The 13,674-nt window shown below is 44.3% G+C and overlaps 1 protein-coding gene and 1 long non-coding RNA gene across 2 annotated transcripts; both read left to right on the forward strand.

Annotated features, from left to right (window-relative positions):
- Positions 1-4,977: 4,977 nt before the first annotated feature.
- On the forward strand, positions 4,978-8,609 carry LOC133897418 (uncharacterized). The gene is made up of 3 exons (XR_009905903.1): positions 4,978-5,079; positions 7,972-8,063; positions 8,162-8,609. It is a non-coding gene; the product is annotated as an uncharacterized LOC133897418 (long non-coding RNA).
- A 2,182-nt stretch (positions 8,610-10,791) lies between these two features.
- LOC133896947 (probable plastidic glucose transporter 1) lies at positions 10,792-13,087 on the forward strand. Its single transcript, XM_062337567.1, has 7 exons — positions 10,792-10,890; positions 11,274-11,328; positions 11,408-11,554; positions 11,633-11,706; positions 11,951-12,039; positions 12,554-12,664; positions 12,822-13,087. The coding sequence occupies exons 1-7, from the start codon at positions 10,792-10,794 to the stop codon at positions 12,862-12,864; spliced, it is 618 nt and encodes a 205-aa protein (XP_062193551.1). The 3' UTR covers positions 12,865-13,087.
- The last annotated feature ends 587 nt before the right edge of the window (positions 13,088-13,674 follow it).

Raw genomic sequence — 13,674 nt, forward strand, 5'->3', positions numbered from 1 at the left:
TTCTACATGGAAACCGTTAGCTCGAATGTCTTTAAAACTTAAGAGATTTCTTGTAGATTCAGGGTATAACAATGCTTCCTCAATATGCAAAGTAGTTCCCATAGGTAGTATGACTGTGGCTCTTCCAGAACCTACTATGCATTTATCACTTCCAGTGACAGTCATCACCTTTCCAGAGCTATTTCTAATAGACTGAAAATACATCTTTTCTCCTAAGATGGTGTTTGTGGTTCCACTATCCACAATACACACTTCCTCCATGCGAGCGCCACACATATTCTATAAATAAAATATTCAATCATTCACATGCGAGGAAGTAGAAACAAGACTAAATGCTTTATTAACTATCAAAAAAATATTATTTGCAGCTAAGATTTTTCTTCTAGAGCTTACATTTATTCATTCAATCCTCCTAAATTTAGCAACTAATTGAATGGCTAATTACTCTAATTCTAGATAGAGTCTGCGAAATATCCGACCACTTCTTCTTCAGTAGCTTTCTTTTCCGTTTCATTCTTTATGACATCTTCTATGACAGTGGAGGAGGGCAAAGTAGAGGTCTCTGCATCCTTCATTGGGAGGTCTTTTACTGTTATTGCAGGAGCGTCATTAACTTCCATGTGAGATGCATCCCTTTCAACTTCGACTGCTTTGTCCTCTTCCATCCCCACTGCAACTGTGAGGTGTGTTTGTGGCTGCTCCTTCTTCTTCTTCCGGTATGCTTCCACAACATACTTTGGTGCTTTGCAGATTCGGGACCAATGGTCCCAATCACCGCACTTATAGCATGTCTGGTTCTGCTCACCGTATGGCTTGACTTTTTTTCTTTGTCTTACCATTATCATCACCAGGCTTGACTTTGCCTGCCACCACTTTCTTTCCTCCCTTCACCTGCTTCATATTGTGGTTCTTGCGCGCTTTGAAAGAGCTGTGGTTGACTTCTAGACACTGCTCTTCCCTTGCGGCTGGGATAAAATATTTTTATTTATGACTTTGTCATGAACTTCATGGAATTGCAACATATCAATCAATTCATAATACTTCTTGTAATTTGATTGACGATGATTGTGTGCGGATTCTGCTGCATTTGGGTGGAAAGTGGAGAGAGTCTTCTCAATTTTCTCCTCTTCTGTGATCTCTTTCCCACAGAGACACAATAGTGTGCAAATGCGGTGCAGCGCAGAGTTGTACTCTCTGGCATGCTTATAGTCACAGAAACGAAGCCGAACCCATTCTTGCTCTACGAGAGGCTTAATGGTATACTTTAAGACGCTCAAAATGCTCATGCAGTGCGTCCCATAGTGCCTTAGCGCTGATCATTGCCATGTACTCATCTTTCAAAGTGGGAGAGAGATGATGTCGGAGAAAATGAAGTGCCTGCTAATTCTCATCCTCCGTGGGAACAATTGCACTACTTGTTCCCAGGCCAATTGCAGCACGGAGCCTTTTTGCTCCTAGTACAATCTGAACATCCGATGCCCAAGTGAGATAGTTACAGCCATCAGCACTCAGCTCAGCAAATTCCTTGTTCGTGATGCCAGCCATCTATATATTTAAATGATGCAAGTATTACTACTAGTAAAGTTGCTTCATGTTGCTAGATTGGATTGCTGGAAAAAAATCGATATTTTCTATGCTATTATGTGAATATTACTAAATTTAAACGCATTACAGGCAATTTAAACAGTAACAATAACATAAAAATAAATACTGCATAAGTGCTAATACAAATACAAAATTCAAATTCTAGAGATATTTTTCTACAAGAAAAAGTATTCTCGAGATTTTCTGCAAAATTCTTAGGTTTATACATAAAACTTTAGGATATGCGTAAATTCAAACCCGGCTAGGGTTTCAAACGCGTGTGGCCGCCGGGAGCGATGTCGGCGCGCCCCATCGCTGTGATGGCCGGAGCGCTCGCCGGTGCTGCAGCTAAGCAGAGGTGGCGTGGGGCCATACGATGGCCCCGCAGCGGATCGGGACGATGCGAGGCGGATGCAAGCCCACTCTCATAGCGGCGTTCGGCGCCGTGGCTGGCGGGTAAGAAGGACGGCGTCGCGGTCATGCCTGATTGTGCTGCTTCCTGTGGGCACCGAGGAGGGCGTCTTGCATACAGGCATACGATGGGCGCACAATGGGTGGTGTCCCGGCTGCTTGCTGGCGGTGGCACAGCAGGGGCACGCGCAGGAGCCTGTAGGGGCTCTGGTCCTGTGCGTGTCGTGGGAAGCATCAGGGCCTCCAGGCCGGTCTTCGGGAGGCAGGAGAGCACGACCAACGACGAGTGGTAGAGCTTCAGGCATCGGTCAACAAGGGCGGAAGTGCGGCACATACGCGCCAGAACACGGCCACACGCACAATCAGGACACGACCACACGCCATGCCTCACCAACGGCTGAACTCGAAATACAACAGGCCGGACCGATATACAGATCGGCAGCAGGGATGCATGTACGTAAGCATTGCAACTTCGTGTGCTTCATTGCTTGCATGCAATTGTTGCTTGCATGGCCGATAGGGCCTTGTTTCTTTTTTTTCTTTCACGCGACAGCAGGCTGCAGGCTTTGGCTGGTGGCAGCAATAGACGTTCGGAGCCAGATCACATGCACAACGGCCACTAGCGGCAGCCAGCCAGTGGCGTGCACACCGAGGCTAGGTGGGACAGCAGGGGGCCTCAGTACTTGGCGGTCTGCGGGACAGCGACAGGGATGCACGCGCAGCAAGATTCGGTGGTAAAGCAGTGCGACGCGTGCAGCAACACGGGCGTCGACGTGTAGGACCTTCGGCCGATTGGTGGGTGTGCAGCAGACAAGGGCACGTCGGCCTGCAGCAGCACTACGGCTGGGGGCGCAGCAGGCAAGGGCACGTCGGCTGCAGGGCTGAAGGCCGGCCTGTCATCATTAGACGATCGGAAAAACCTTCTAACCGTTTTCATTTTCATATTTCCTCTTGAAAACAGAATCGAAAACGGAAAAGCCGAAAACGGATACGAACTCGGAAATGTCGGGATATAAAAAACGAACCAATCCGAACATAAATATGCAGGTATCAGTCAGGAACCGATAATTTAAAATAAGAACACTGATCCGTAGAACAATGATTTCAAGCATCGGCGCGACACATAATTAATTCACACCAACAAAAGTAATTTATATCATACACAGATGAACCACGTAATGACATAAGTATCAACTAAAAAACAACTATCATGTCGTAACTCGAGTACTCGGCATAACATACAATCATACAAAGACTAGGATTGTAGGTGGTGCAAGAGCTTGAACAATATCGGTAGGTCAGCAGCCGACCGAGACTGGACCACTGGGATCTGGTTGAACTTTGGGATAGATGTTATGTTTGGACTGACCGGCCGGGCTTGGTATGTGGGCTACATTATGATTTGTGAAGTTTAATCTCAATTAGAAAAACGGGAAATTCTAGATTAAAAACGGGAAATCCGAAAACGGTCGGAAAAACCCCATAACCGTTTTCATTTTCACATTTTCTCTCAAAAACGGAATCGAAAACGGACAAGAAAATATAGAAAACGGATCGGAACGGAACGGGATTTATCCCGTCCGTTTTCATCCCTAGTCATCATCAGCGGCGGACAGATCGGCCTCGGGCCGATGGAGGCGATGATAGAGAATCAATTTACTGTTTCGTATATACAGGTTACTATTCATGTGAGATTTCTGATCTATTTTGATGCAAAAGGCAGTAGCTGCAAGGATACGTACCGAATCAATCGTACCTTTCAATTTTTGTGAATGATTCGTGTCGAGTAGGGCATATAGGCTAGGCCAAAGACCTGTCTGCTTGATGTCGATACCGATGCAATGTAGATCGGTCGTAGATAGATTCGTTCTGCTAGCTTGATCTCTGACAGAGCTTCGTGTTGATAACGTGTTGAGAAACCGCTGCTACCTGGTGTAGTCCAGTAATCTCTCTGGAACAATTGCAAAAGGAGACACAAGCGTAGGGAAAAAGCTATCTATTCTTTATTCATCTGTGTTTACAATAAGAGGTGCTGCCCCGTATATAGTGCCAAAAACCCCTAAGAGATAGCATCGAATCTTTTAAGAGATCGAGACATGTCTATATTCAATTGTGAAACTTCAGATTTCCTAATAGTTGAGGGTGTTCCCGCACGTGCTCACCGCGTCCATGGCCAACTTCCTCTTCGGCTACCACATTGGGTGCGTGCTCCTATCAAGTCATCGACTTGCGTTGCAACTACAACAAAGTTGCGTTTAATGTGTCATCTGTGTTTCGGACATCTCTGATTAGTAATCTCAGTCAATTTCGATACAATACCTGTGGTGCTAATTTCGTCGCTGCATTACATTAGAATAAAATATGGCTGCTGTCCAGAGCCATGTAAGTTGAGTAGCAACAATTTAACTGTCATCTGTACTACTAGCTGAACAATGTCAAATGTGACGTGAAAATTGGACTTAAAACGTATTCTGAATTATGTGTTTTGACTATTTTGTGGGATGCGCCATGCAATGTATTGTTCAGTTTTTTGTTACTGATATACTTGTTAAAACATCCAGCTGACATCTTGGTATATACTTGTTAAAACATCCAACTGAAATCGCGGTGCATCATATGGTTGCAGGGTTATGAATGGTCCAATAGAGGATATTGCAAGAGAGCTTGGTTTTCAAGGAAATCCATTTCTTCAAGGTTTTGTGGTCAGCATATTCATTGTTGGTGCCTTTTTTGGGAGCTTATTCTCATCTGCGCTAGTTGATAATTTTGGTTGTAAAAGGACCCTTCAAATCGATAGTATTCCATTGATTGTCGGGGCTCTCCTGAGGTATTGTAGTTTCCCTGTTTCAATGTTTCTAAATTTATGGAGTTTCTTCTGACCCAGTATGTAATTGTATGCAAGTTAACAGTAAACTCAAAAAAAAATTCTTAACAGAATTTCAGTTTATAAATTACTATTTATTACATCTAAAGCAATCGTACAGCGCGTAGGCAGATTCGTTGGATGAGATGCTTTTGGGAAGATTCCTTGTTGTTATTGGAATTGGCGTAAATACTGTTCTTGTTCTGCTATATATCTCTGAGGTACCCCTTTTTCTATTTTTAGAAATGATCATTGCTGTTATGCATTGCCATTAACTATGATGCTATGCCCAATATCCCTATCGTTAAATTTTCCAGTGTCTCTCTTTTCACCCTTTACTTTCTAAGTTCTAGGTTGTCCCAACAAAATATAGGGATTCTTTGGGGAGTCTGTGTCAAATTGGAACGTGTTTAGGAATAATTGCTGCACTTTCGTTGGGAATACCTTCTGAAAGCGATCCACATTGGTGAGGCATCTTTCATTGGCATTTCTGCTTCTTAATGATGTAAGTCATCATTCGATTAAATTTACTGCAGTGCCAAAGCAGATGCATCACCTTTTTGTTCATGCCACTTCATCATATAGAAGAATATAACCAAGTTATGATAAGGAAAATTTGAAATAAATTACAAATATATGAGTATGCACGGCTAATGAGCCAAATTTTATAATGTTCACTAGTAAGCCCGATGTTCGTTGTATTAATTGCACATTCTTCAACAAATGTTTTAATGATGATACTTTTAACATGTTTGTGAAGTCTCTGTGAACTAGTTGTAATCATTATGTTTTTTTTTGACACATAAGCATTGCTTCACTTAACCATTGGCTCTAGGCAAATCGCTAGAGACCAACTTGCTTACGAAGTTTGGTGCATGGCGAGCATGTCAGAGCTAGATAGAGGTCTACCTGCACCGAAGGTAGCAAGACTATCCGCTACCTGATTACAAATCCTATTACAGATCGTGACCATACAATGATTAAACTCAAAAGCCATAAGATCTCATATCTGTCTAAATAAGCACCCAAACTGATTTCTATCCCATTCTGAAGATGAGGGCCTCTCCTAGCAGTGATGCATCCATCTCCACCACAATTCAGGACATGCCAAGTTGCGTAGCTCTTTCAAGCCCACGTTGAACTGCTAGTGCCAATGCATGCAAAGCGCAATCGACCAGTGGTAGACAGCCAGCTCTAGCTTCAAGCACGCCTCCTTCGCTATCTCTCGCGATAAACCCCATCCTCCCGTCCTTTGAAGTTGCATGAAATGAGGCATCAACATTTGTTTTGTAGTACTCTTCCGGGGGTGGAATCCATCTGTCTGTTTGCCTTGATGCACTTTGTTTAGCAGTGTTGGCAAGTTTCTCAAACTCCATCAAGTAGTAACTGATTGAGCTACATATCTCATTTGCATTTAGCACCCTTTCTCCTGCATTAGCTTTGTTCCTTGCCGACCACCATCGCCATAGCAATACCAGGATCAGGAGTTGCATCTTCTGTTATATTTGCAAGATTTTGTGGATGGCTTCAGTTCCAGAATTGCACAACTCCAGCATGAAACGTTCATTCTCAAGGAGCATGGACCACCAACATTGTTTGACCCCTTTGCACTTGAAAAATAAGTGCCCGTAGTCCTCATCCAGGCGCCGGTATATCGGACACACGGTGTCTTGCTTAATGCCTTTCCTTGCAATATTGCGTGGCACTGGTAAACTATTATAGGCTAGGCGCCGTATAAACATTTTCACCTTGTTTGGGAGCTTTAGCTGGCATATTTGATGCCATTTGAAGCTATCGTTTCCCTCCGCATCTGAATTAGACGAGGATGCATCACGGTTGAAGCGATCATCTCGGTTCTGAACTGCCAACTTATATGCCGATTTCACCGAGAACCTCCCCTTCAAGTCATAGTTCCATGCTGGCCAATCCTCTATCCTCTCGTCAGTCGAGGTCCCAAAAATAGCTTCTATATCTTCGCACCAAAAAACATCACGTACCAGCTGCTTGTCCCATCTGCCCGTGTATGGATCAATTAGCTCAGCTACCCTGGTTAGCAATGAGTTGCTGCGCGGAGTAGCTGGTCTTTTGGTTCTCCTTCCCGGTAACCATGGATCCGACCATATGTTGACAGTGTCTCCATTCCCTATCCTCCAGATGAGGCCTTGCTTTAGGAGCTCCACCCCTCTGATGATACTTCACCATGTGTATGAGATTCCATCCCGAGCAGTGGTGTGAAGGATCGATGTGTTTGGGAAGTATCTAGCTTTTAAGACTTGCCCACATAAAGTTACAGGGTTTGTTAACAATCTCCACGCTTGCCTTACTAGCATTGCCAGGTTAAAAAGGTGCAGATCCCTAAACCATAAACCACCCTTCTTCTTTGATCGAGTTAGCTTCTCACAACTAAGCCAGTGAATTTTGTTTTCTTTTATCTTGTTGGCTCCACCAATAGCGACCTATCATCGTGCTCAATTCATCACACAATCCCTTTGTCAGATCAAAGCACGACATAACATAAGTGGGAATTGCTTGTGCAACTGCTTTCACTAGAACTTCTTTGCCAGCTTTAGAGAGGAGCGTCTGTTGCCAACCTTGGATCCTTGCCCACACCTTCTGTTTTGTGTATTCAAAAGTTTTCATTTTTGATTTACCTACCGAAATAGGTAGGCCAAGACATTTTTCACTTCTTGTCTCTTGCTCAATGGATAGGACTCTTCTGATCTGATTCTTAAGCCGGCAGCTTGAGTTTGGGCTAAACATAATTGATGATTTGCTTTTGTTTATCATCTGGCCCGAAGCCAATTCATAGACTGCCAGTATACGTGTGAGTTCCTGCACATCATTTTCTCTTGCTTGCATCAAGATTAAAGAATCATCAATGAAGAAAAGGTGATTTACTCTTGGTGCTCCTCTACAGACCTTAATCCCCTTTATTTTTCCTTCAGCTTCAGCTTTTTGCAACATAGCAGACAAGCCTTCTGCACACAGAATGAAGAGATATGGCGATAATGGATCTCCTTGTCTCAGGACACGTTGAGAAACAATTCTCATTGTGTACTTAGCATTGACCTTATGTTGTTAACGGATTATTCAAGATATTTTTCTGTTTGTAGGTGGCGAACAATGCTTTTATGTTGCATGTGTACCTGGTGTTCTTATTGTTGGGATGCAATTTGCTGTTGAGAGTCTCTGCTGGCTTGCCAAGGTACATTCATACTTTTTTCGGGAAGAGGGCAGGGGGTTTCCATTTTGTCATTCAATACCCTTCTTTGCATCAGAAAGCTCTACTAGTCTATCCTATAGGTCGGAAGGTTTGATGATGCCCAAAAAGTTGTGGAGAACCTTTGAGGACCTTCTGAAGTGGATAAGTCCATGGAAGAGATTAAAGCCATTGTTGTAAATGATGATTCACAGGCCAGCTGGTCAGAACTTCTGGTGGAACCCCACAATAGAGGCACTTTTATTTATCAGGATATACTTTTCCCTTTGACCCTTTACTCATTTCTTCTGGTTTAAAGGGAACCAAATGATATCATGCTTATGAAGTACAATGACGAGGTGCATGTTCATACATTTGTATGTGCGTGCACTTGTTTGTTGAACTGCAAATGCATGTCTATGTGTGCCATGAGACATCCATCAGATGTGTTCGTACTTTAACAGCCTTGTACCTGATAACTTGTTATTTGGGGCACTAAGTTGCTATGCCTCTTTTTATAGCGATGAGTAACTGAGAGGTACTGTTGTAGCATTTGGAATTTTTTTGTCATGCACTACTGTTTCAACAGTTTTTGTCTTGGGAACGAGGTTAAAGCTTATCCCCCTCCCCCTGCCAGTTCTCTTCCAAATCAGCATACTAGGCTTACTTCTCAGGAGCAGTAGGCTTTGAACCTTGGAAGCGATTATGGCGATCATGAGCTCTGTTGCGTTGCAAATTTTTTCTATGGCTTGCAATCAGGAACCGCTGTTGGATTGTAGACCGTCTTGTTTGTTGTGGTTTGCCTCATCCAGAGAGTTGTCCCTTATGATAGAATATGAGGATTGGTTAATATTGTCAATATATTGCATTAAGCCTCGAGGGTGGAATATATAGAGTACATATGACTTGGATATCAAGCAACCCTAGAGATAAGATAGAAACTGATCCTATCCTACCATAACAACCGGATCCTTGTGTATCCTATACCATATATTCTAACTCTCCTGCAGTCGCAGCGGGAGCATCGCAGATGATGAGATTGGAAAGGAAGATGAATGACAGCCCCCCATCGTCGAAGCAACACGATGCAGATGTCATGATTGGAGAAACCGATGAGTTGCTTATGCAGATGGTAGCCTTTTGTGCCGAAGTCGAGGTAGCCGAGAGCGGGGCGAGTCGCCGTGGTCAAGGATGCCATGCGTGAGGTAGCCGTGGTCGACATAGCCATAGTTAGGGTTGCCGTGGTTGAGGGAGCCGCACATGAAGCCACGTGCACAAGAAGGCGCCATGGTGACGGGCGCAAGGAGGCCCGAGGGAAGAAGACGGTGACGCGGACGAGGCAATCGTAGAAGAGGAGGGTGATGCCAAAATCGATGCAGTCGAGGTCATCGAGGACGAGGCGTGCACCAGGTTTGACAGGCTCGAGAACGTGTCAAGGATGAAGGCACACATCGGTGTTGCTAGTAGCAGGTGCGCGAAGGTAGGGAGCCCAACCATACGCCAGTGTCTGAGGAACCATCAGGGAATAACTCAATGGTCACGGTGCGCAGAGTGGCAAGAAGGAGAAGGTGCCGATGTAGCCCGCATATGCCAGAGTAGACAAAGAGGTCGAGGAGGAGACTGCGATGTTAGCGACGAGGTTGTGCTGGAAAAAGACAGTAGAGGCAGAACCAGCGGCCTGGAGCGGCGACGGCGGGATCCGACAGGCATGTGACGACTCGCACACACGCACACGGCGACTGCACATGCAGACGAAGACGGGGGCCACAGGAGATGGTGACGGAGATCGGTCCAACACATGGAGATGTGTGGAGACAGAGGCGCGTGACAGACGGATCCGTGGACGGGCGACGCGAGCCGGGACGCGTGGAGATGAGGTGTGCAGAGACACCAATGCAGTGTGGAGTAGTCGTGTGGTGCGGAGACGGCAGGAGGACGTGGACACTGATCCAGACGCATGGTGCACGGGAGGAGCCGTCCAGTGGGGATGAAGACGGCAGGTGGGCGGACAGATCCAACGCGTCGAGGAGGTGACCGGTGTTGAAACCGAGGTTGGAGTAGAGGCGCGAGGACAACGGGCGGCGTGTGGCGCAAATCGATCTTGGATTAGAAACCCAAAGAGAAATGCCGATCAACAACCGGCAAGAGAGAAAAACCCGATCAATGGATCGATAAAAGACTCTATAAGGTGGCTGATCAACACAATCGACGGCGCGAACCCTAGGTACGGGTGGCGCTGCCCCTAGCGGAGATCATGGAGATTGATCTCCCTAGGAACGCGCAGTGTGGAAGGTGGTGGTGGCTAGGGTTTGTGGTTTAGGATTAGAACATAAATTCATGATACCATGATAGAATATGAAGATTGGTTAATGTTGTTGATATATTGCATTGAGCCTTGAGTGCGGAATATATAGAGTACATATAAGTTGAATATCAAGTAATCCTGAAGATAAGATGGAAACTAATCCTATCCTACCATAATAATCGGATCCTTGTGTATTCTATACCATATACTTAACACCTTGTGTGATCAAGATGATGAATCAGTTCAGCACATTCTAACAAACTGCATATTTGCAAGGGAGGTCTGGTTCCAACTTTTCAGCCGGATTGCCCTCCAACAACTTAATCCAGGGTGGGCCGACACTATCTTTGCAGTAGGGTGGAGAAAGGCGTTGTGGAGGGTGGTCAAACAACATTGCAAAGGTTTCAACTTCGTGGTTATCTTGGGGGCATGCTGGATTTGGAAGCATTGCAATGCATGTGTCTTCAATGGGGCTTCCCCAAGGGTCCAGAAGGTGCTGCACGAGGTCTTGGACGAAGCTCGCCTATGGTGCTTAGCCGGGGCCAAGGGTCTTAGTGCCCTTTGGTCGGGTTAGGATATCTTCTTAGTGGTTGTGTTCATATCTTTCAGTGGCGTGTATGTGACTTCTTGATTAGTGCGAGTGAGGTGTAAGTTCCTTCCGTTAGGAAGGTTACGGTAACCAGACCGTTTCTCTTCTCTTTTAATACAAAGATACACAGTTTTCCTACGTGTTCGGAAAAAAAAAGCTTAGCCCCCCCCCCCCCCCCCCCGGGAAAAAAAACCACTGTCTACTAGTACTTTCTGTAAAGTGCTGTGGAGTTGCTCATGCATTCAGGCATTTTGCTGTAGGGTTGCTCCCCAGTATATGTAACAAACAAGCTTCTCTATTCTTTTTCCTCTTCTGTGTGCAGCGACCTGAAAATCTGAAGCACAAATATCCTTTGTATTTTGCAGAAGAGGTGAAAAGTACTTGAAATTTTCAATAGCTTATTTTATTGTGATTTTCTTCATGCTACCAAGAACTTATTCTTTAATGTGTATGCAGTTGCATTGATTGGAGGGACCCTTTTTTTTCTGCAACAGTTTGCTGGAATTAATGGTGTTCTTTATTTTTCGTCATTAACATTCCGTGATGTTGGTATTACAAGTGGTGCTTTAACGAGCTTATATGTTGGAATAACCAACTTTGGAGGTGAGTAAACTTGGTTATTGATGTTATGCTCTACGGCGACTTGTTCATAAACTCATGTACCATATTTTTGGATTTTAGGGGCAATTGTTGCTTCAAATTTGATGGATAAGCAAGGGCGAAAGAAACTTTTGATAGGAAGCTATCTTGGAATGGTATGTACTATGTAGCCTTTTCTAATATGGTAATTTGAATAATTGCTACTGTAATAACTATCTTTTACTTCTCAGCAAAGTCTCTGCATTTTTCTTTTCATCAGAGTTTATTGCTAGTGCATTATTTCTATCCATATGATTATCCAGACATTGAGTCAACACTGATGTGGTTCTTATGTATGTCTATGAGCCTACACTGCTCATCCTTAACAAAAGTTGGTGCATTTTTCTGTTCTTTCTTCAGGCATTCGCAATGTTCCTGATAGTATACGGCAGCAGCTTCCTGCTTGATGAAGGAATCGCCCATAGCCTGTCAATTACTGGAACTCTTTTGTATGTACTTTCACTTTTCTATTTTCTATAGCATATTCTTAAATCGTGCAGAGATTTATAATTTGAGTTATAATTTGAGATCCGAACACTTGTTGCAGTACAATAACTTGAGAGAGATTTACTAAGGACATTAAATATTGAGCGTGATAGTGGTTCTTGATGGGGTCTACCAATTAGAGAGTTCAGTGTATGGTCAGTTTTGTTTGAGATTTATTGCTATTTTCCATTTAGCAAAAGGCTTGGTTAGAATTTGGGGAATTTACATGTGTGGGACTTTTTCAATGTATAGAGACCATTTAATTTTACATTATTAATTGGCAACATAAAGGATTTTCTACTATATACTCCGCTGTCTGATGTGATAATATGAATTCAATGCATATAGTAACTGATTTTTCAACTTGTTAATGTGTATTGAACTCTGTTGATTAGAAATGTCACTTGTGCATTTGTGTTTACAAATGGTTAGGAAGAAATTTCGTTAGTCACCAGAAGTTTATGTTTGCATTTGCAGGTACATTTTTACTTTTGCCTGCTGGGCCAGTTACAGGTATCGTTATACCAGAGCTGAGCAGTGCTCGGACACGCTCAAAAGTTATTGGCTTCAGCTTCACTGTACATTGGGGTATGCACTTTCCAACTTAATACTTCACCTCAAAAACCCTACTTTTCTATGAGTAATTTGTATATACTCCACATTTCACTTGATATAAAAAATGTAGTTTAACAGTACTGTCTTGTCTAGACCTATAGTCTAAACTTGTGGACTGCATTGTTTTCAGATATGTAACTTTCTTATGGGACTATATTTTCTGGAGCTTGTGAAGAAGTTTGGGGTTGAAGCAGTCTATGCAGGTTTCGGTGGGGTCTCTTGTTGACAGCAGTTTTCGCCTACAATTTCATAGTCGAACACAAGGACGTTCTCTTGAGGAAATTGAGATGTCTTTGAGCCCTGCTAACCCTGGCAAGCGAGAGTAAAACATGTCCGTCCATTCAGTCATGCGGACGAACTGGCACTCTCTGCTGCCTCAAGGAATTTATAACAGAGGGGTCGCTCATTCTAAAAATGTCTAAATAGATCGTGGCTATTAAGCTGATCCAAGGCACGACACTGTAGGCACGGCACAAGGTCACGGGCTGTGCCTGGACCGAGCGCGCGGCACGGCACGGCCTGGCTGAGTCGGGCCAGCAGGGGCACGGTCCAGTTAGGTACGATCCGGCCTGGCACGTATGGTTTGGTTATTTTCTATTATCTATATTTTTATTTATTATATATATATTTTAATTTTGTAGTTATTTTTTTATTTTATCGGACCGGCCGTGCCGACGGGCTGCCCGTGTGCCGTTGGGCCGTCCGTGCCTGTCGTGCCCGTCAGGCTGGCCGTGCTGTCGGGCCGTAATCGTGCCCAGCACGGCATGGTGACCGACGGGCCATGCTATGAGCTAAGGGAGAGGCACGTGTGTTGGCACAGTACGACCCGTTACAGTAACCGAGTCGTTCGAACCGTGCCGTAGCTAGACCATGCCAAATCGAACCCGTGACAGACCGATCCGAGTGGCTTATTTAGCCATCTATAGCTCCTTCAACCCAAGGCAGATTGCAATCTAATGACCTAACCTGCATCTGAGTGAGTA

Source organism: Phragmites australis, chromosome 17 (genome assembly GCF_958298935.1).
Source record: "Phragmites australis chromosome 17, lpPhrAust1.1, whole genome shotgun sequence".
Taxonomy (NCBI): Eukaryota; Viridiplantae; Streptophyta; class Magnoliopsida; order Poales; family Poaceae; genus Phragmites; species Phragmites australis.

Excerpts from the sequence above, each read along its gene's own strand:
- LOC133896947 (XM_062337567.1), top strand. The coding sequence starts at position 10,792 with ATGCTGGATTTGGAAGCATTGCAATGCATGTGTCTTCAATGGGGCTTC. Across the intron at positions 11,329-11,407 it reads TTTTGCAGAAGAGGTGAAAA|TTGCATTGATTGGAGGGACC; the intron begins GTACTTGAAATT and ends ATGTGTATGCAG. Across the intron at positions 11,555-11,632 it reads TGGAATAACCAACTTTGGAG|GGGCAATTGTTGCTTCAAAT; the intron begins GTGAGTAAACTT and ends TTTGGATTTTAG.